The sequence below is a fragment of the Chlamydotis macqueenii genome, chromosome 5 (genome assembly GCF_036417535.1).
Source record: "Chlamydotis macqueenii isolate bChlMac1 chromosome 5, bChlMac1.mat, whole genome shotgun sequence".
Taxonomy (NCBI): Eukaryota; Metazoa; Chordata; class Aves; order Otidiformes; family Otididae; genus Chlamydotis; species Chlamydotis macqueenii.
The window spans coordinates 11,101,579-11,120,845 of record NC_141560.1 but is presented as its reverse complement, the minus strand read 5'-3'; the positions used below and the strand labels follow the sequence as shown (position 1 = coordinate 11,120,845).

General features: G+C 41.7%; 1 protein-coding gene across 1 annotated transcript in view; it reads left to right on the top strand.

The window, feature by feature from the left end:
* The first annotated feature begins 1,344 nt into the window (after positions 1-1,344).
* ASPG (asparaginase) overlaps positions 1,345-19,267 on the top strand; it is a 48,715-nt gene continuing 30,792 nt past the window's right edge. Inside the window, exons 1-6 of the mRNA XM_086749040.1 lie at positions 1,345-1,591; positions 8,578-8,701; positions 12,267-12,378; positions 15,097-15,222; positions 16,697-16,780; positions 17,852-17,978. Of these exons, the coding sequence (XP_086605166.1) occupies positions 1,414-1,591; positions 8,578-8,701; positions 12,267-12,378; positions 15,097-15,222; positions 16,697-16,780; positions 17,852-17,978 (751 nt within the window). The 5' untranslated portion in view covers positions 1,345-1,413. The remainder of the gene's footprint in view (positions 1,592-8,577; positions 8,702-12,266; positions 12,379-15,096; positions 15,223-16,696; positions 16,781-17,851; positions 17,979-19,267) is intronic.

Below are 19,267 nucleotides of genomic sequence, written 5' to 3'. Positions count from 1 at the left end.
CACTGTTTCCTAAATTTGTTTCCTCTATGTTGCTCTTTGCATCACCAGAGACTCTAAAATATCCCTGCCACATGGAAAAATTGCCATTTCAGGATCATGGTAGTCAGCTCCTGGTGATAACCAGGTTTTTGCAGATATGGCCAACGACAGCAGAGATGATCATCAGCATAAAACAGACAAATATTCAGAGCCTCTGAGGCTGAAGTAAGCTTCCCCCTCCTCTTTATTGTCATTTCTTTTTCAGAGGTCCCAGCTACATGGATAAAGATGGTATCATCATTTGCACAACGGGGCATCTCTGTTGACCATTAGCTTGTTTTTCCCTGAGCACTTCTGGCAAGACTGAAGCTATCTTTCACAACTGCATGTTGGATCTGGTTGTACCAAGAACCATTTTATGGTTCACAGGTTTCCTGGAAATACCAATCCTTGGGAGACAGTGTCCTCAAAGGGATAGTAGAGCTCAAATAAAGGAGTTTATGCACTAATACTACCATACAGTCTACATGAGAGGACTGTATATGGATGCTTGACTGAACTAACCTGGATAGGTTGTGGTTTTGCAGCCTAGTGACTGTTACTTATTCCACAGCTCCCATCTTTGCCCAAGGAGATCTTTCCAGCACAACCCTTATGTTCTGTATTACAGTTGTTAGCAGGCAGTGTTGTACCAGAGTGTCCCCGTTTGACCCAGGGCTCCATGCGCAGCCTGAAGGTGGAAGCTCTTTCCTCTCTCATGAGAAAACTTGGATGAAAACCAAGGGTCCAGATTAGGAAGACGAAATGGAGGGCAGGGGTGGCTGCCCATACCGCACTGCCTGCTTTTGGAGGCGCTTGATGGGAACACGTCACCTCAGATGCCCAGTAAGGAGCGGCATTTCCCGCCTTCTTCCCCAAGAGCTTTCTGGGAAGACAAAAAAAAAGAGGGGACGACGCAGGCCTTCTCGCCGGGGGTGACCCCCAGCCCTCTTTACCCCCTTCTCCGCGCTTAAAACGCCCCGCTGTGCTTTCCTTGTCCCTCAGGCACGAAGGGCCTTGAGGCTTCCCGCCAGCGGCTGGCGCTGCCCCGCGGCCGCAGCGGCGCAAAGTACAAGGGGTGGTGCCGCTGGCTGGCGGCGGTGCCGGGGCTCGCCCAGGCCCCGGCCCCTCTCTCCCTCACCCCCCCGCCGGGGCTAGGGGCCAACAGCCGCCCGCAGCCCTCGAGCTCCAGCCGCCGGCTCCTCACGGCCCGCTCCGGAGGGCGGGCACAGCGGCTCTCCCCGCCTCTGGGGGCAGCGCCGCGGCCCGGGCGGGCACAGGCCCCACCCCGCTGCCTGCCCGGCCGGCGGGGCGGGAAGGGGCGGTCCCGCGGCCGCCCTATAACTCGCCTTTCGCCGAGGGCGGGCGAGAGGTAGCGGTTCACTGGGGCGCGGGATGGAGGCGGCGGGGCAGCGCGCTGCGGGGGCGCGCTCTCTGGGCAGAGCCCTGGCCGGCGCTCGCCCTCGGGAGCGGCCCAGTTGCACCCCGGTCTCAGCCGGCGACTCGAAGGGCGAGGCGCGGGTGCTGGTCATCAACACGGGCGGCACCATCGGCATGGTGCAGGACATCAAGGGTGAGGGGGCCCAGGGGGGAGCGGGGCGGCGGGGGCGGGCTCCCCCCGCAGGGTGCCGGCCCTGGCAGGGCGATGCGGTGCTTGGCGAGCGGAGGCTGAAGCGGCCGCTTCCTTAACGAGCAGCCTTGCTTTGTGACCGGGCTCCCCGGCGCGGTTTATGGTTCGGCATCACCGGCTTTCTCGTAACCGGTACGAGCAACGCCAGAGGGGTGTGCGCCGTCCTCTCGTCCTCTTTTTCCTACCAGCTGGTTATTTCGGTAGCTTAGTTGATAGGCATCCGTCTGACAAGTGAGCCTCACAGCTAGTTAGAGCAGATTTTGGCAGAGGACAACGTGTTTCCTGAAGCAGGACTCTTTTCTCCCCTCCTTTACGCACTGAAAATGAAACTAGTTTAATCGTCGTGCAGTCGTTTTTTTTTGTTTTGTAGCCCCAAAAGAGCCACTGTCCCAGGCTACCTGGAGAGCACGTGCCTCGCGTTCCCACTGGGAAGAGCGTGGGCTGTTGGAGGTGGTGGCCACGTCAAGGATTTTCAAGTGGTGACCTGACAGGCAGCTGATGCAAGTGTGGCAGCGTACATCCTGCCGAGTGCCGTAACGAGCGAGATCAGATGCAGCATCAGTGCTCATCTGCCTCGGGGCAGGCTTCTGCTGCTCTCCTACCGGCTCTCGACTTCCTTCACAATCATTGAAGAGTTTTGCTTTACCTTATCAAGGGAGGGTGAGACTTGTGTTGATTAAAAGGCTAGGCATGCCAACTGCCTTCCCACTGGCTGAGAAATGTTTAAATTCAAAATTGAACTCTGAGATGTCACCATATATTATGTGCATTTTACCTGAAAGCTTCTTGGGTACCTACAGATACATGCTGTGCATTTTTTGGGTGCTCCTAAGTGTCAACAGGTAGGTGCCTAAACTCACCTAACACCCTTCCAGACCCCCAGTCCAGAAGCTGGTTGCAGTGGCACCTAAGCACCACTAGACCCTCACACAGTAGGCACAGATCCCAAGGGATGCCAAAAGCACCAGCTAACTAATGTGTCTGGGGGAAAAGGATGGATTTCAGCCAGATCTGACTTGCTGCAGGGCTGTGCATTTATTGGCACTGGTATAAAGGGAAAGGGGGTAATGTACATATGGGGAGGGAGGGAAACAGTCCAATTTTGATGAACATCTATTCAATTTCTTTCCTCCTTCACTTGGGAGGCAGTGGAGCATCCAAGGGCTTCCAGAGTCTGTGTCCAGGTTCAAAGTGTGTATTCCCTACTACAGAATTTCAAGCCCTTGCCTGAAATACAATCTTGGCTACTCATTTGTAGGACTAAAACACTAGGGGCTTCACCTCTGAGCTTCCTAGACTAGAGTTTTCTCTCAAACTTAAACCTCATTCTGAGAAGATGGTGGCTGGCTGATCCTTATTATTGTAGGGAAGATGCTTTAAGAGGTTGTTCTGCTTCTTTTTTTTTTTTTTTTAATGGCTGTTATCGTTGTGTTTAATCTAGCAAAGTTGTAAAAAAAAAAAAAGTCTGTTTTAAATGACATGCAGTGACTTTTCTCTCTCTGTCTGCATTGTTTATATTAAAATAATTTCCTTCTTCTATTGTCTGAGCTTCCCAGACACCTTTTTTAAGCAAATAAAAAAAAAAGAGACATGATTTTAATTTATAAATTAACTCAATAACCTCTTCTCATCTTGTGGATCTTTTTTTTTTTTTCCTTTTGCTTAACAAGCGTCAATCATTAAAGCATGTGCAAACAGTCTAACAGTTATGATCCAATGATGATGACTTGCTACATCCTGTTGAGGGTTTCAACCTGCTTTTCATACACAGCTCTAGCAGCAGGGCAGCCAGAGTACCTCTTTCAGAATATTTGGCAGTCTGTAGTGTTCAGACAGAAGCTGGTGAAAGGGCATGGGAAAGGCAGCATGCTTCAGAGCAAAAAACAATAGATGGTAATTTCTTTTATTAATCAATGTATAGAGAGTGCCTGTTTACAACCATACCTAGAACTACTAGTGTTTTATTTCGAGCAAGGCCAACAGAAGTAGTTTCCTGGAGTTGCACGAAACCTTTCATAGCAAAAACTACTCAAACTGAAGAAAGGGATCAAGCTAGGTTTCTACTTAACTAATTTCTGTCTAGGCTTACAAACTTTTCTATGGCTTTTCCAACTGCTGGGAGAAGAGGGTTTCATTTTTAAAATCAGACAGTTTTGATAGGCCTGCAACGAATAAGTTCCTGTGTAGAACTGCCCCATGTACAAGACTGATACAATCACATTCCCTGGGCTCACTGTGCATGCAGGGAGTGATTCTTTATCATCACAAGATCTGATTATAAACCTCCTGCAGAGGTTCTGCAGTTGACCTATTGTCCAGGTTTCTGCAGAGATGGAGTTAATTTTCCTCTCAGTAGCCGGTGTGTTTTGGATTTCGTATGTGAAGAATGTTGATAAAAACCCTGGTGATATGAGCTGTTGTTAATGAGACCAAGGACACTGTCTGGCTTTCCAGGTCTCGCTAATGTGCAGGTGCAGGAAGCTGGGAGGGATACAGAGAGAATAATTGACCCAAACTGGCCAAAGAGAGTATTCCATGCCTTAAATGTCACACTCAGTACTTAAGTGGGGGTTGCCCATGGAGGGGGGGGAGCATCTTCTTCTTCCACCTCTCTCTCGCTTGCTGGCATCGTTCCCTCTACCTTGCTGGCTCGCTTTCACTCCTTTGCTGGCTATTTGGTTTCGTTTCCATGATCGCTGCTCAGGACGGGCTGTATTGGTCATTGGGACATTGGGTGGTAAGGAATCGTACATTGTTCATTTTGTATATATTAATATCCTTATATTCTGTTATTATTGTGGTTTTCCTTTGTTATTTTAGTAAACCATCTTCATCTCAACCCACGAGTTTTCCTTTCTTCCCAATTTCTCTCCCCCATCCTGCTGGGCAGGGGGAGGGTGAGCAAGAAACTGTGTGGTGACGAGGGCCAAACCACAACACCTGTGCATGTGTGGCAGCTCCAGTAGTCTTGGACCTGTTGGACTTTCTGCACACCTACAGAGTACCTGTGCAGGAGTCACTTACAGAGGATGAATAGTCTGTTTCTGTTTGTGTAAGCTGGGTGACAACCAGACTCATTGCTGACTCTCTCAGCATTCATGGTTTTGCTGTCAAATAAGCAATTTCAGTGCATTTTTAAATTTCTTCCTTCTACTTCCTCCTACTTATTTCCTCCTACAGCAACCTTTTTTGGCTTATCAGTAGCTAATTTCAGAAAGAGAATCTACTTCACTCCTTAGTGAGGTGACTGTGATACTAATCTTTGCATCAAGTTTGTGCTCATGTTCCTCCTGGCTGGTGCCTTCAGGAAGATCTTTTCCTCGAGCTTGTGAGCCAGATCTCTTTCTTAGATTTTACCTGAAATATTAAGGAAAAATAAAATCCAACAAATATAAGAAGAACTAAATTAAATCCCCTTAGAAAGATTACTTGCCTTAGAATAAAGTCTGCCTGAGTAATTTAATCTGTTTTTTTCTAGGCATACTAGCTTGCCAAAGGACTGGCTGCTCTAGTCCAAACCTTTTCCTGTTTGAAACCTATGCACCTCACTTCCAAAAGCTCCAAGTACAACAGCTGAAATGAATATTGTGGAGAACACTTTTTGCTTCTCTGCCTTAACAAAATGTAGTTGCTACTTTTGGGATCTGGCACCACAGATGTATGTGCCATTTGTAATTATATTCCTGTAGGTAAAAGCTGGTTTAGTGAAGTCCTTTGTATTCCTCAGCATCAAGAGTTTGTTAGGATTGGGGATGACGACTTCAGCATGCTGACGTACAGTATACGCCTTCTCCGCAGTGCCTGCAGTTTCTTGGCTGCAGACCCCCACTGACACAGCTGCATCAGACTGTTCCAGCTCCCTGTTCTCTGCTGCAGCACAGGTTATAGGATATCTTGATTGGCAGGTAGCTGTAACTGTGTTATCTACAGCACCAGAGTGAAAAGCAGAGTCCTCAACTGTAGGTGAGACAGAACCATGCTTGTTCTCCTTGGCTGCGGTTGCTAGTTTGCTGTTCTGCCTTTGTCCAACTGCTTTGTGATGCCAGGGTTGGCCAGCTAAAGAGGGAAAGGACAGAAGTTGATGAGAGCTATTTGGATAAGTTGCACAGCCTCCCTCTTCTCTGCAGGGGTGAAGTTGCTTCAAATACTTGGTTAACAAGCTTGGCTCACAGAAGATGTTTTCCATGCATAATAAAGTAGAAGTGTTCTTAAAACAGTTGCACATGAGTTCCCCTGTACTTGCTTCTTGAAGCCATAAAGCAGAAAACGCTGCTAAACATGGCTATACTTAGGGTACCACATAGGTTCATCTTGGATATATCTGCAGAATGTCTTAAAAAAAGGTTTAAGTTTAGTGCAAACAATTACAGAAAAATCCTGACAGATTTGTGATTAAGAGAAGAGATAAGAAACTGCCATTTATAGAGAAGGGATTATTAGAGAAGGAAGAATATTAACCTACATCAGCTCTCCAGGTCGTGGGGCAAATACAAAAAAATAACCAGTCTAATCCATTATCAATATTCAGAATAAGATTACTTACAAAAATAATCAGAAAACACACAGAAAAGACTTGAAACTGGGCTACACTTCAGAGCCAAAATGATTCTATGCCCAAGCGCAGCAGAAGTGACCATTTGTGACTAAGCTAGGGACATTCTTAATAGGAAAAGCAGGGATTATAGCTGAATGAACAAACATCCAAAGCTTTAAAGCGTGTTAAGTATATTTTGTAAAACAAAGTATTCAGGCAGGAATCCAAACAAATCCACTCAAATGTTGGTGCTGTCCTGTGAGAAAGTTCGCTATGAAGGGGGCTACTACTTCATTCAAGGCAAGCCAGAAGCGAGATCAGAGAGTTCTCAAGGATTTTTCAATCAGTTTGGAAAGTAAATGGAAAAAGATAGAAAAGCTATTGAAAATATTCTCTGTGTTTTGGAGTATTTTAAATAAACTTTGCTGTTTGAAGGTGAAACAGAAAAATACAGAATTCTCTTGGATGAGAATTGTTTAAACAAACAGAAGAACTGGGAAGTAGGAGGGAATTACCTGGCCTTAAATTTGGAATAACTAGAACTAGCACAAGTAGAATAATGAGATTTGAGAAGTTGTTCGCTGCCTGAACAGGTAGTATAAAACATGGACTAGACTGTAGAATTATAGAATAGTTAGGGTTGGAAGGGACCTTCAAAGGTCATCTACTCCAACCCCCCTGCAAGGAGCAGGGACATCTCCAACCAGATCAGGTTGCTCAGAGCCCCGACCAACCTGGCCTTGAATGTTTCCAGGGATGGGGCTTCCACCACTTTTCTGGGCAACCTGTGCCAGCGTTCCACTGCTGTCACTGGAAAAAAATTTCTTCCTTATATCTAGTCTAAATCTACTAAACCTACCTCCCTCTAGTTTAAAACCATTATCCCTTGTCCTATCACAGCAGGCCCTGCTAAAGAGTTTCTCCCTGTTTTTCCTTTAAGCCCCCTTTAGATACTGGAAGGCCGCTATAGGGTCTCCCTGGAGCCTCCTCTTCTCCAGGCTGAACAGCCCCAACTCTCTCCGCCTGTCCTCATAGGAGAGGGTCTCCAGCCCTCTGATCATCTGGCCTCCTCTGGACTTGCTCCACCAGGTCCTTGTCCTTCTTATGTTGGGGGCTCCAGAGCTGGACGCAGTACTGCAGGTGGGGTTTCAGGAGAGCAGAGGAAGGTCAGTAGAATCTGGAAGTCCAGAAGAAAGTACCTCTGGTGGCAGTTCCTTGAATGAAAAATGTCTCAAAAGGTCAGGAAAGAAAAACAGAGTGGCTTCTGACTCCGGACACCAGGATTGCTGCTGTCCTTCCTGAAACGGTATTGGGAGATGAGTATCAAGTTAGAGTCACAAATGAACTCAGTTCTGTGCTGCTGAGGATTGTAACATCAAAAATTTAGCTGCTTTTCTGTCTAACAGAACATGGCATGTAGATTCCCTTTGAAAGGCCTGGTTGCAACCAGGACACCTGCAGATCCAGCAAATGCCTAATGAACTTAGGCTAATTTAAGCCCCAGCCGTTTTAGGGCCTCTGCCACAGAGAGAAAGACATCATCACAGCAGGGAGAAAGTGAAGGGAGCTTACAGTGCACCTATGCTTTCAACTTTTTCTGTTCAGCAGCTTATGCACCTTCTCTGCCTCCTGTCAATGAGATGTTCAGTCCTAAACTGCTGGTGGAAAGTACCTGTTCAGGAGAGAGTGATTAGAGCGCTTAGTTGAGACTCTTCCGGGAAGCTGAAGAGTCTTTGTATATGTATATATAGATCTTTGTCTGTATCTGTCAATGCTCAATACCTACTGTGGAGTTTGTTTTAGCTTTCTCTTATTTATTTACTTTCTCTGTGGAAGTGCTATTGCCATTGGCAGTGAGACATAGCACACAGCTTTCCCGTAGAGTCTTACCAGTACCTTGCTGTTTGTGCCAATACTGCTGCAGGCTAAGTAGCTTAGACAAAAATATCACAACTCTACAGCCCAAAATAATGCTCAGTGTTTTGTAAGTCTTCTGCCACTAGGTAGAGAATAGCCGTGACAAATGTAAAAGAGAATGGTAGCTTTTTGCTACAGTTGCAGAAACGGGCTTCCTGTCCCTACAACTGATTGTTATTTGCACACAAGCAACAGTTAAAAATCGGTAAAACATAAATATTTGATATGGAGGATATTTGTAACATTGTTTCTCTTAAATAAAGGATTTATTTATTTCAAGTCAAGAAAATAATAACTGCACAGAGATTTATTGGTTATAGTCTGTTTTCCCGTTCTTATACTGGCAATAGAGTGCTCAAATTTAATTTGGAAGGACGGGCGAACAGGTGTGTAACTTTACTTCTTCCCTCCTTACTGTGCCACTCACTTCCTTCCATCCCTGCTCCTCTATTTACTTCCTTTATTCTTTATTTTTAAGGACTTGCTCCTGAGGCCAATAAATTAGTAAGCAGCTTGAAAACTATGCCAATGCTGCACGATGAGGCGTATGCCCAGGAAACAAAAAAAATCCATGAATTTCCAGATGAAACATTGGTGCTCCCGTAAGTACATTTTTCCTTGGGGAGAGGGAGGGTTAGAAAATATCTTGTTAATTTTCAGATAAATACATTTCCAAACATTTAATGTGAAGAATCCATTATGAGATTAGCAAAAATGCTTATATTGGCTTAAAAGGAAAAAGCTTACCATGTCTGGCATGATAGAAAATGTCTATATGGATATATTTGCAAGGAAGTGTCGTACAGCTGCTTGAGACATACTTTTAAATTAGGCAACAAGTAACCAGCAGCTTAGTCCTGCATTTTTTTTTCTTGTTTTGGATATTGATTTGATGCTGTGCAAATGTACAAATACTTTGCAGAAACTAAGAAAACTGTATATATAGCTCTGTGTGAATTATCTTCAGCATATGTCTGAAAAAGTAGCATCTGATTAATGCATCCATGAATAGGCCTCATGTTTTAATTCTGCAGCCTGCCTGTTTTTAAAAAAACCTAAAAGCTGATTGTCTTTCCCAAATATATGCAACATGATGATAATAAGCAATGGGCTTATAATTAATCTGCATTGCTTCTTAACTGTTGGCCAATGATTAATAAGCTTATAGGTTTTATTTAGATGGCAGTATGCTAATTTGAGATATTCCCCAGCTGTGATGAATGACTGTACCCCTATAAACATGTTAACTTTGCACAAAGGATGATTTTACACGGCCATTCAAAAATAAATGGGGCTATAGCTGTTTTGCTGTAAGAGTAAAAAGGGATATTCTTAAATCTTTAAGGAGAAAATCAGGACATACAAAGAAAATGTAAGGTTTATTAATTTCTTTCTATTTTGTATTGAGGTCTCTGTTTAAAGCTTTGAGAAGTAACCACTTAAAAGGCAGATGGTGGGAAAAGGGGTAAAAGGAAAAAAAATAGACTCCCAGTGGAGTAGTATTGATGTGAACATACAGTTTGTGTTAAATACAATGGTTATAGTAAGAAAAATGGAGCTCCATTATGATATTCTGCTTGTAACTGAATAATTTTTAAATGCTTTAAGGGATTTGAACTATAACAAAACTACACTAATATACCCATTTAAGTCCTAAACATACTTCTTCTGGCACATCTTTTCCATGAAGAACAGAAAAGCTTAAAACAATCATCAACATAAAAAACAGGTTTAAAAAACAATCTTGTCTTGTTTTTTCTGGCACTGCTGAAAGTCGTTTCTGGAGGTTAGTCACGGCAATTTGCCATTTTCTCTTTTGTGCTAGCTGAGTGATATTTTAACTAGGCAGCTGAGAAATATTGTGAATTTCTGATAAGAGAAAAATAGGAGTATTTTGAGAACTTTGTATATCTGTGTGATAACCTTGATGTAAGAGGAACAATATGATCTCTTTTTAGAGAGAGGCATCAAAAGTCGTAGACTAGGTTGGTCTCTAGTGTCAGTATACTGTGCTTTATTTAAACAGCACAGTCTCAGGGGAGCTTTCTTTTCACAAGATTTTCAACTGACTTCCAAAGTTACTCTTAGCATGTGTAAATGTGATATCAAACATGCCAATTTTTCATGTGAAGTCTAACTTCTTAGGTACAGTATGTCAGTTGGTTATGAATGAAAACTACATATTGTTTAAATGCTCTCTCTGCTGTATGCAACTTACAGGCCTCATAAGGGCCTCATAGGTCTCACAGGCCTCATAAGGGGAGTGCGCCTGCACTGATGAATTGATAATTGACTCTTGTTTTTGTGTATTTTATATTGCTCTAAATATATACAAGAATAGCAAGTGGGAACAAAACATTTGCAAATGCCGAGGGAAGGTAATCAACTTTTCTGTGCTCTGAGCACCTTATTTCAGGAACTTTTACACATCCATGCAGTGTCCTGCTGTTTCCTATAGCCTTTGACTGTCTTCCAGTGTAAATGTTGAAGTTATCTATCACAGTTACAGCTGGCCTGGAACTTCCCATCATCCTGAGGCAATGGAAAAGCATTGAGAAGGCTCTGAAAATGATGTTGTTAAACATGCTGCGGATGGCTCTGCCTCGAAGAGAGAGTAGGAAGGGCAGAGCTGGCCTGCTAGCAGTTCTTTGTTAGCTGCTTGTTGGCCACTGCATTGCTAAATAAGAGCATATTCCAACTACCGTAAGAATGGGTGACAATGGTGGATATTCTGTCCTCTTCCAAGCTTCAGAAAGGTAGCAGAAAATAATAGTAGTAATTTTTTTGCCCTAAATTCTAACTAGCCAAGTGGAATTTATATGCAGTTGACTCTACTCTGAGGGGTTAGAAAGTTAGCGTGGAGAAGTGGGCATCTTTTGTGGGGTGAAACACATGCTGTGTGTGCAGTCCATTTGGCTGGCAAATAAAGGTCTTTGAAGCATTAGATTCTTTGAGACAGGCAGGTGGAGAAAGGGAGACCCGTGGTCCTGGGAAGGAGGGATAGCACACAGCATGCTTAGAGCTAGGACAATCCCACTGGGATGCCATAGCCGTCATTGCTTTGGTAAGTCCACTCCAAATTTGGGACAATGAACTTTTGTAAGAGGTTTGAGTGCCCAGGCACTTCTTAATCTTTGGTCTCTATCTGCTGGGCTACACACTGCGTGCTGTTTGAAAGTGTTACATTTCTCAGCCACACAGGTACTTTATCCTATTGCTTCACTGTTCATATTTGATTTGGCTTGGTTTTTTTTTTGCTTGCATAGTTGCTTTGTCTTATTTTTATTGTACTCAGAGCAGTCTTTTCCCAGCTGTCAAGGTTGCACTTGTTCAGTGGCCAATAACTGATTGCCAGTGAGTTGTTTATAGTCCTGGGGCCTCTGCTTTCAACCTATGAAAGTATTTAAGTATTTTAAGATCTTTGCTATTATCACATGCTTGAACTCCACATCATAACAAGAGACTGCTGGTGCCATATAGCAAACTTTTGTAAGAGGGTGACAGCATGCCTAATAAGCTGGGACTGGAGTTTTATAAAGTTAGCCTATTACTAGCAAAGGCAATAGTTTACTTGAAGATCTTAATCAACCAAGAGAGTTTGTTCTGAAATCTGAAGTCAGAGAAACTGAGTGGATCTTCTAAAGGCCACAAAAATGCATCCCAATCATAAGACTCCTCTTAAGAGATGATATGCTTTGTGTCAGAGAATAGTATCTATTTGTAGGGTGTCTATTTATATTTATCAAAGGATCAAAAAGTTGTTGCAACTCTTCTGTTGACCCCTGATAAACCTTGGGAGCTTTATAGACTCCTCTCAATAATTTATGAACCGTTTTTAAACTTTGAGGCTTGCTATCGACTTTTGTTAGAACTCAGTTTGAAACTTAAACCAAGTAAGTCTGGGTTCTTTGCTGTCTTTAGTTTTGCCAGTCCCTCCTCACCTCCCAGATTATATTTATTATTAAATTAAATTTAGCAATTTGTACTTTAAACCACATCAAGCCGTGAAACTTAATTTTTTAAATTTAAGACCATTTTTTTTGTCATAGACTTGGGAGATGGGGAGGAAAAGGATGAAAACTACTGATTTAGAGAAAAAATCAGAAGTAATGAGCTGATATTAGCTCTAAGGTTGTTTTTTTTTTCCCTAATTCTCTTTCTTCATAGTGTTTCTAAGGAGAACAAAAGAATTTTTTACACAATTCTGGAGCTCTCACCGCTGCTTGATTCTTCCAACATGACGCCAGAGGACTGGGCCAAAATTGCAAAGAAACTTGAGGTACTATGGTGTGAGATAAGAATTCATTTGTTGCTTAAACAAAACCAGCAGTATATCTAGTATACATAGCAAGATAAAACAAGTCAGTAGTGCTATACATATACATTTGTTTATTTACAATGTAAATATTATGTACCTTGCTTAGTTACTTTTCTTTTGAAAATGTTGCAAACTCATTAAAGTTAGGTAGTTCTTCCAATGATAAGCCATGTCATAATTCTGTACAAGAAAATAAATAGGAAAATCACAACTATGATTAAATAACTTATGCAATATGTAGGTTGACGTTTTCTGAAACACTGACTTAAATTCACTGTCCAAAAATGTTGAATAAAATCCTTAGGTGTAGGTGACTTAACTGAAGGTTACTTAGTTACACATCATTTGATTGTTCAAATAGCTTAATAGTTGGCTATTGACGTAGAGGATAATTCCATGTCTTTATGCCTTTTTTACTCTGGACACAGACTTGACTAGCTTTGGCTTTGCAGCCAGTAGAAAAAATGCTATCATGGTTAAGTTTCCTACACTGGGAAATGTTTAAAGCACTATATATTTCTGCATATAAAGATAAATTCATTACATCCTTCTCTAGATTACAAAGTCAGCATTTTTCTGCTTCTCTCCCCGTGTCTGAACTTAGCTGTGTGCTTTTAAGAAAGCAGAAATGTGAAACATTTCAAATACTTCACACCAGGAATTCATGGGTAGCTCTTAGAAATAAATAACTCTGGGCCTAGTAAGATAGTGCTCTTCCACTCCTGCTTGCTCTGCGATAGTGGGCTTTATAGTGTAAATTTCCTTCTTTGGCCAAGCTGTAGCAATGCATGCAAACACTATAATAATGCAGGGAGTGATGCTGAAGATTCAGGTAACAGTCTTTCACCTCTAGGTCCTCTTGTCCTGAAACCACCAAACTAGGATGATGCTGCTCCTAACAAATGCATCTTGCCAGGGCAGAGAAGCGATGGAGCTTGTGGAGAGCCTCTAGGATGGAGCAGGGGTGCAGCTGGGAAAAGCCCAGAGCCAGGACTAGAAGGTGGCAATCCCATGCTGAATTTACTTTTCTTACTTAATGGCAGATTGGTTTACTTACTAGAAAAGTGTTTTTCTTGTACACAGAGTGCAGCTTCTCTGTAAGTACAAATATCTAGTTCATGTAATCCAAGTGAAAAGTGCTGAGAAGGGGAAAAAAACCCAAACTTTAACTGTCCAGCTTATGTAGAGACACTGCCACTTTGTGTTCATCTTGGACACATACTTGGCAGAGTCATAATGTGCTGATGACTTTTCCGACTGAAGCATTCTAAGATGTTTCTGTGGGATGTCTCCTTTAATTGCCAGCCTAATCTTTCCATTATGAAGCTTAAACCAAGCTGTGTTCTTTCACATCTGCTAAGGTTCATAAGGCTGAAAATATATATGAGCATACTGGCTGAGTTAGAGAGGACAAGTGGCTATTTCTGTGATCTTAGCCCTTCTTGAAACTTACTTATCTTGTTACTGCTTTGGTGAATAACTACAGCACACTTTTTGCATCACGCTGAAGTTTGGCCTACAGGAAGACCTTGCAACACTGGCTGTTGTTCTGGCTAACTTCTTAAGAGATAAGCAGAAATCCCCTGAAACTTCCAGTAAGTAGCAACATGTAGGCACGAGTATCAGTGGAGAAATAGCCAAAGGACAAGTAGAAATCTGCAGGCAAGTTTGGAGGTGGCCTTATTATCAGGAGATGCCAAGCATGTGTGCCTACTGTGGCATAAGAAGTGTAATTAAATTTAATTTTAATTAAATTTAATTAAATTGTTTAATTCTATGGCAAACTTTTTTTTTTCCACACATTGACACCTCATATGTCTGTTTAGACTTCTATATAATCCTTTCCATGTTACCAAATTACATCAGAGACATCAGTGTCTCTCATGACAGCGTTTACTATGTGCATCACTCTTAAAATAGAGGAACCAATTCCTTTGTCCTCCAAAAGCCAGCAGATTACTTTATTCCAACAAGATGACCTGTGCAATTCATGACTTTGCATTAAAAAAAAAAATCCTGTGTGGAATTGTATGTAGATTAAAGTTATTATAAAATTCGTTTTTGCATCTGTATGTGCCTGATAGTGTAAGGGACTTCTCAAAACCCAGCAAGTGTTTGTTCTTTAACGAACAAGAAGCCTCTTCACCTCTTTCTGCCTCAGAAGTCACATACTGCTACAGAAAGGATGACTTCTCAACAGAAGAGGGCACTCTTACACTGGCAATTTGCCTGTCTGCCACCCGGATTAAATGGACTGTTTTTTCTACATGGTATGATAGCCTTGGTTTGCCTAATCTGTTCCTGTAAATGGTGTAATCCCTAAAGTAAAAGCGGCAACAAGAAATCAGACTATACGACTCATTTGCATATGTTAACATTCCTGTTTAAAGCCATTGCTAAGCTTTTCTTAATTAGCAGTCTTCTGGTTTAAAAACGCTGCATTAATATGTATACGTAGAAGAATCTCTTTGACTGTTCCATAATTAGAATTACTGGCCCCAGTGCTTAGTGTCCTATTAACCCTTAATTGTATTTAAACTGGAAACAGGATAACTTTAGGAGGAATTACGCATGTAGTATATGCTGTTGCTTGCATCAGTGAAAGTAATTCAATATATACCTCACTGCTGATGCCAGTGCATTGCTCTGACAATGTGAAAACTGTCTCTCCATCTCCAGGAGCACTATGAAAAGTACGACGGTTTTGTGATTCTTCATGGCACTGATACCATGGCCTATACAGCTTCAGCCTTATCCTTCATGTGTGAGAACCTGGGTAAAACTGTTGTTCTGACAGGATCTCAGGTAAGGGACTTAATTCAAAGTTAAAGTCAGAAGCCTCATTTTTGTTTTTTATATGCAAAACTAGGTAGTATCCTGATTATCACCGTATAGTTTAGTAGTGCAGGACAGGCCTCTGCCCAGGGTGAATGGTCATGGTGCTGATAGAAATTAGTGAAAATTGATGGACTCACCAGCTGAGGATCTGCCCCATAATTTTATCATTAATGACTTTACAACTCTACGAAATCATACCAGTAGTTCATTATGGCCAGGGCCAGATGCTTCAGAGAAAGATGTAAGAGCCTGTCATTGGCCATTGTGTATTAATCGGTTTATAAGAGAAGCATCTTTCCAGCCTCAGGTGGCTGCTGGTTGCTAGCTGTCTTTTTTTTTCCCTTTTAAAGCCCTGAAGCTTATTACTTTTTATTTCATCAGTTGTTATCCTGTCTTATGTTACTCACTGTTGCATTCTTTATCATTCTTTAAATAATCTCTAAGCATTAGATGCATTTTTTGTAGTTTCTGTTCCACAAAGCATCTAACATGGTCTGTTTCCTTTCCTCTAAAGACTACGCTTACTCATTTTCATTCTCTTAGCTGCAGATCAGCTCTTTGCATATTGTCTGAGGAGGAGGGATTGTCTTACTAGAATAGCTTGCTTGAGCATAAAATACATCTCTAATCACAAAAGAGAGATGAAACATCACACTGTAAAATTCCCTTCCCCCATCTCATAACTTCCCTTTCACATGTGGTCTATTTGAAGTCAAAATACAAAAGTCTAGGAAGGAGTAGGCTCCCACTTGCTGTCTTGACGTGGGGCAGTGTAGTTGTGGTACACCATATTCAAGGTTTTACTTTCTTTTTGGCTTTATTGCTTGAAGATCTGTCTGACATATGATGACAATGGAGCATATGATTTTATTTTTTTTTTTCATTGCTGAAAGGAGCTCTGACTCTCTGCTAATAAAGAGGTAATCTGAAAAGGCATGGAAGGCATCACTCAGCAGACCAGATTTCTGTTTTTAATCTTGTCCTTTTCTGTTGGTAATAACATACTGGCTCAGTTTTTCTATACTATGAGGAAAGGTGGTGCAAGAGAGCTGTCGCGAAGCCCATAGTGGCAGTTCTGTATAATCTGGGGCTTTTGCTTTTCCTCTGTACAATCACTTCTCCCATGCTCAGTCACTTTAACTATGCTTGCTTTCTATTTTTTATGTTTTTACTGAATCAGTCTTTTAATCTGCTTAATCATACTAGATTACATCTCTATATTAGCTTTTAAGCACTTAAATCATAAAAGTCTGTTAAGCACAGAGGGAAACTGCCATCTGCTGCAGTCTAAAATAGTTTAGATGAAGAAGGAAACTTTATTTGTCATAAATCATTGTTACATAAATTAATCATGTATTTGTACTGCATAAGTTGGACTTTTCTTTCTGCTGTGTATATTTTACATAAGGAACAGGGTATAATTTCAGTCTCTGCTCTTCAGGTTCCCATATACGAGTTGCAGAATGATGGCCGAGCCAACCTTCTGGGGGCACTGCTGTTTGCTGGGCAGTTTGTGATTCCTGAGGTCTGTTTGCCTGTGAAGACTATTTCAGAAGCTGCTTTTTCTCCCTCTAGCCAGGACACATACTTACATACTCAAAATACCCAGTAGGCAGTAAGGAATTGCACTTAAAAAGGAAGATAAAATGGATTCCGCTGAGATAACAGGCGCTTGCATGGCAAAGCATGTGCCATTTTCTCAGGATTCATATCCCATTTTGCCCATTTACAATCTATAAAGTCCATCAAGTCTGACGTAGCTTGCAGCAGACTTGAAATCAGAGGTTCCCTTGCAAGTATGTGAAATCTGAAAATCTCGTAAGTCAATTTTTTAACTGATAGTTACTTTGAAGTTCTAAAGTTGATCTAGAACTGGCAGGAGTATCTTCTAGCTCTAGTTCCTGAAGACTGAAGTGTCAAGGATGATATGTCCTATGTACTTAATGGACATGGAAGTACCTCCATGGTCTCTGCACCCTGCCTTTAAAGAGGTAGGTGCTGTGCAGCCCAAAAATCAGAGAGAAAACTGATCAGGTTACACCTCATTTCACTTCTGCCATGTTCACAAAGCCAGTTATTGTAAGACAACAGCAACAGCTGACTGGCCAAGATCTTCATAACTAATATCTCTTTTCCTTCAAATTCCAATCGAAAAACTTTAGGGGACTTTAGAAGAAACCTAATTATTTATGTATAGTAACCATTTTGAAATTTTCATCATTTTCACTAGGCCTTTCATTAAGATTTTAGACTCTGAATTTAGATATAACTGATGAACTTATTAAAAAGTCCACACTGTTTCTTTCGTCTGTCTCTCAAGTGGACTCAGGCAAATTTCCTGTCTCCTAGGCTATGCCTCATGAGAGGATTACGAAACTAGTTAGCTCTTAAATTGTTTTGTTCTTAAATTCTTAAACCAATGTGTGACAGATGTGCCAGCTCTTTTTGAAAGGGTAAGAGTTGTAAACATCTACTAGCCTCTAAGTTGCTTTAAAGATTTAGAAAACACTTTATAAAGGACAGACTAGAGTATTTATCTACTGAATCTTCTAATTACTGGCTTATTCATAGACCTGTTTCTTTACTTGTCTTGCAGGTGTGCCTGTATTTTTATAATAAACTGTACAGGGGAAATAGGGTGACTAAGGTGGATGCTGGGAGTTTCAATGCCTTTTCCTCACCTAACCTGCCTCCACTTGCAAATGCTGAGGTTGATATTACAAGTAAGCAACATCATCTCTTAAGCCTTGTAATTTATGCCACATGCAATAGAACCATAGCTGAAAAGAATCCATGCTTGTGTAGTTGAAATGCTGTTTTTAACCTCAAGTATCTTTTGAAAGCCCTGTAGCTTGACTCCACTTTATCTGCTCTGAAACTGCTTAAATATTAGTAAGACAGAATTTGTCACTCAACTGCATTTATCTATTGAATATAGATGTGAGCTAGACTGACTTTGACTAAAGATCCGGAGTAACCAGAGGGAATGTTGCCCCTGTGTCATGAAAATGCTTGCTCTGAAAATAAAAATGAGGGAGTGAGGACTGAAAGAACAAAGAGTTTAATCTCATTAATGACTGTGCTGGGCTCCAAAATCAGGCAAAAGAGTCACTGTGGAGTACTTGCAGCTTCAACAGATTCTCTGTTTGATGCATGTCATTGTGTAAGATGTTTTACTGGATATTTAGGACCTGTCTAAACTGCAAGCACACTGAAAACAGTAGAGCTAGAATATGCACTGTGTGAAGTTTTTTTTTCCCCAAACTTACTCAAGTTCCGTATAATTTCTGTATGTCTGTTTTTTAAGGAGGGGAAAAACTACATGAAGATTTCGGTACCTGTTTGCAAAGCCATTAACACATTGATCTGTTCTTGGATAAATGGCACCCTTTCTTTGGAGAGGGGAGAAGAAGAGAGTCAGGTCTGGAATCTAGCCAAATGAGGAATTGCCAAAAAACATACTAAAGGACAGTTTTAAAATACGTAACATTATACAACTTGCTTTTGGATGGGCCAGGTATATTAAAAAGGAGTAGAACTTGGTTACAATCTCTATGATTACAAAAAATAGGAGTAGGTGGGGATTCCCAAATTCTTTTGCTAGGTGCCATTAGTGGCTGCACGAGATCTAGCCCTGTGCCATACAGCTTGCCTTCTGAATGGTTTCCACTGCTAGAGAGACAGTCTGCAATTTGGAAAAATAAACTTACCCCTTGCGCCTAATGAGTGGGAGTTACTTAACAAAGTTTCTGTATCAAAGTGCTGTGTTTGTAGCACCCAGATACAGACTGAGGAAGCCTGTAGTGGTCCATAAGACATCTCTCAGGTAGAGAGTCTGCCACTGTTGTGTTAGTCTGCTGCGTGAGATATAGTGTATCTGAAATCAACAGAAATGCTGTCAGTTGATTGTTGCAGTGAGTTGGGGAGAATCTTCTTTCTTGGGTTTTTATGAACTGCGTCAAACAGGGTATAAATAAATTCCGCTTACTGACTGATCAATAATGAAATCAAG